The 3,699-nt window shown below is 40.6% G+C and overlaps 1 protein-coding gene across 1 annotated transcript in view; it reads right to left on the bottom strand.

The window, feature by feature from the left end:
- Positions 1 to 471: 471 nt before the first annotated feature.
- Positions 472 to 3,699, bottom strand: part of ppp1r1b (protein phosphatase 1, regulatory (inhibitor) subunit 1B) — a 25,982-nt gene continuing 22,754 nt past the window's right edge. Inside the window, exon 5 of the mRNA XM_080447756.1 lies at positions 472 to 2,568. Within this exon, the coding sequence (XP_080303882.1) occupies positions 2,414 to 2,568 (155 nt within the window). The 3' untranslated portion in view covers positions 472 to 2,413. The remainder of the gene's footprint in view (positions 2,569 to 3,699) is intronic.

Genomic DNA, 3,699 nt, shown 5'->3' with positions numbered 1-3,699 from the left:
GAGGGAGATTGATATGCATGAATGTATTTTATAGATTGATACGAAAGGAGAATGGTGGATGGAGAGCCACATCTTAAAGAGGAGTAGAGGAGCCCACATTACCAATGATCCTGAAATATTAAGCCTGATTGTCGCTCCAGTATCCCCCGCAAAAATATCCAAGCTCACAACCCATGTGTTGTGAGCTTGTAGATGTTGTCTCATGCCAAAAATAGCCGATTTACAAGCTCACAACATCATATGACAAAGTATAGTTGGCTTTAGGTAGATCAGAGGCCCAGTCAAAGGCCAGAGTTTACAAAAGTGTTGTCTTTATGTACAAACAGCAGCCCAGATTGTACAAATGGCAAGAGATAGACATTCTATCTATGCACATGCTGGAAACATTCCTGGCTTATCCAGCAATGCGAGAATAAACAGATACTACACAGTATGTTCACTGGAGATGAAATCAGAGACACTGACAATGTGTAAAGTGATGGCAATGCCTTTGTAGAATATTTTTTAATGTCCAGGCTTATTGTTCCATTCAGCAGGGACAGAAAAACAGATTGATTAGCCTAATAATGGGTGTTCAGCTTAATTTATACTCAAGCACCATAGTGTTATTTGATGTCACACAACACTTTGTCGCTGAAGTATAAATTAGAGATCGGAGAGAGGTCGTGTTGTGACTTTTGCCAACCATTTGGTATCACAATCACATTGGATGTAGAAAATACAGACAGGGCCGTACTAGGGTACTCATACATTGGGCAATAGATTAGAAAAATATCTCTCACAACAGAACCATAACACACAAGTCACAACTGAACAGTTAAAAAAAATGACAATAGAAAAATGTCAACACACAGAGGTTTACCAAGCACTGGGAAATCCCAATTGATTCAACAATATAGGATACGTTTTTAAAGAAATATGTTGATTCCCTATCAATATATCAATTTACTGTGAAACCTTCAAAAAAAGTTGAACGTTAATGTACAGAGGCAATGGTTGGGTATTTTGAAAAATTAGAGGTAGCTTTGCCTTCAAATACAAGAATATTCAAATAAATGAAAATTCCTGATTTAAATCTAAATGTAATAACCATACACTATGTTCATGGCTACAGTTACACAATACATACTTTCTTTGACAGTAGCCTAGTTGGGATTTAGGGCAATAGCATTGTAGTGCATATTTTCTACCACAAGATGGCAGGAAAAGCCAACTTAAACAAGGGACCTAACATCTAATATCATGTTGCTGATCAGACTACAATCTAGGCCAGGGGTTAAAAAATAATGTAGAACCGAAAAGGAGTTTCAAGTACTTTTAAAGGGGGTTATGTGAGAGAGAGGCTTTGTTATTGGTGGTCACAAGAGAGTTGTGTGTGTGTTCTGTTCTTCCCAGTCATCATTACCTCCTATAAAGCAACGTGTGTATAAGTGGTGAAAGGTGAGGGCACAGGACATGGAAGAGAGGACTTGTGTTAGTCTATGGGGTATTTGGTCATGTTGACCATGCCAACATGTCTCTCATTAAGACCAAGGAGACCTTGGAGTCATTGTGGCGTCTGTAATCTGCTCTGCGTGACGTTTAGGTAGGATCATTCCTCACTTCATAATATGGGCCATTATATCGCACACAGACTTTCTGTCTGGCTTGAGTATCCAAAAGATGCACACACAAACCAAAGAAAACATCATAAGGTGCAGAGTAGAAAATAACTAACATCAATAGGAAAAATCTGACTTTTGATTTAGATTATTACTCCCACAGGGGAAATTCAGTTTTCAGCTTCACCCAGCTGATGGCTGCTCAGATGGTTATGATGAGTGCTTGGGGGGGGGACAGTTAGGGTTTAAGTGTCTTGCTCAGGAACACTTCGTCACATAGATCGGGGCCGGGAGGCAAACCGGTGAGCTACGGCCGTCCCTACTTGCACACATTATTAAATGCTTCAAAACCAGCTTTACTCCATCAGAGTTTTGACTGTTCAAGTCATCTTCAGAACCTATGGGGTTCTAATTCTGATGGACAGTCGACACAGTAACTGTGCTGGGGTAAAGCTGGGTTTGTCTTTGAAGCAAAGTGTGCAAGTCGGAGATTTCTAATTGACGATCTGAGATCTCATCCTCCTCCTCCACACGTTTTCATTGTTTCTGTCCCCCTCCCCATTTTGAGGCTAAGAATTAAGTGTTTCTTTGCTCATGCGCACACCTTTGATTTTTAATCAAAGCAGGATATACTGTAGCATCTATGTTGTCATTCAATCACTCGCTCATCTAGAGAGCTCACTCGCGCTCAATGCGTTCACTCATTCTCTCTTTTATTTCTGAGCTCAGAGCACACTTCAGATTTGACCCCTTCACAAAACACCATCTCTCTCTCCACTCTGCCCTCCCGTTGTTTGCCCCATCCATCCCTTTCAATTATTCCCCCGTCTATTATCTTCCTCTTTTGTTTTCTCAGTTTCTTCCTCATCCTCATCTTCTTCGTCATCCCCTGCTTGGATCGGCCTGGCAGTCTCTGGCATGCAGGAAACCTTCTCTGAGGGATCAGTGGCAGCTGTCTCTTGGTGGTCTGAAGAAACAAGGACTGGTATTAAAAGCATATATGGGCTGTGTTCACAACACAACCTTTGTGAGAGAAACCGTTTTCTACATTGTTGTGCTGAATTATCTGAGCATCCAGGTATCGGAGAAGATAATGTCCATGGGTTTCTAAAAGGCGCTATATAAATTTAAGTTATTATTAAGTTATTATTAAGATTGACTGAATTCCGTATTCATGCTGTCATAGATTTTTTTTTAAAACATTTGCATGCGATAGTTCTGGCCCTTTGAAAGTTTAGCAAGTTGAGTTTGTGAAACTCATTTAAAACCCAACTACAAAACTGTTGGTACAGTAAGTCAATGTGAAAATTAGACCTGGGAGGATCCAATTTTGAAGACCGAATGTTTTCATCTGACATCAGAAACACTCATACTGTATTGCTGTGTAGTATTTCAGCTACCCCAACTGAGTGATCTTTTCTATAATTTGTCTTCTTGTGTCAAGAGTCTTGATTATAAAATTGTTCAGTGTTGCACCCATGAAAGAACAGATGAACAGAAAATCTGACCATAAACCTGTTTTACCAGTATTCTAAGAATGGATTTATAGGCAGAGGCTGCCATCTGGGCTGACCGAGCAGTGATTCTGGATGAAAAATCATCCAGAATCTCACAATGCTAGGGAGATTGGGCATCCTCAGCTCGGGTGGATAAAACAATTAGGTAATTTTGTTAAAAAAAAGAAAGAAAGAAGTCAATCCCATGTAGGGATTTTTCACTACAGATTACACTTGAAGAGGCATTTCCCTGCTCAGACCCGCTGCAGTGTTAAGGCTCAGAACTTGGTCCAAACAACATCCAGAAATGCACAATGTGCACACGTTTTCTATTCTGTATTTAAAAAAAGAAGAGAAGCTGAAACAGACATCCTGTACAAAAACATTCTGAAATCTTGCCAGAGTACCAGACAGCACGGAGTCTAAAAAGCCTGATTTATAATTCATCATATGACGGGTGTATAAATTAAGCTCTAGCTCTCCACAGACGGCTTCCAAGCTGCGGTCCGGCCTGTTTCAATTGGCAGAGGTGCTGGTGTTTAGACACAGCGGCTCCCTGTTTGTCTCAGTGTGCCCTCTGGATTTGGGGCGACATGGGAGTA

Source organism: Gymnoscopelus braueri (genome assembly GCF_963280865.1).
Source record: "Gymnoscopelus braueri genome assembly, chromosome: 13".
In the NCBI taxonomy this organism is placed as follows: domain Eukaryota; kingdom Metazoa; phylum Chordata; class Actinopteri; order Myctophiformes; family Myctophidae; genus Gymnoscopelus; species Gymnoscopelus braueri.
This window is presented reverse-complemented; position numbering and strand designations above follow the sequence as displayed.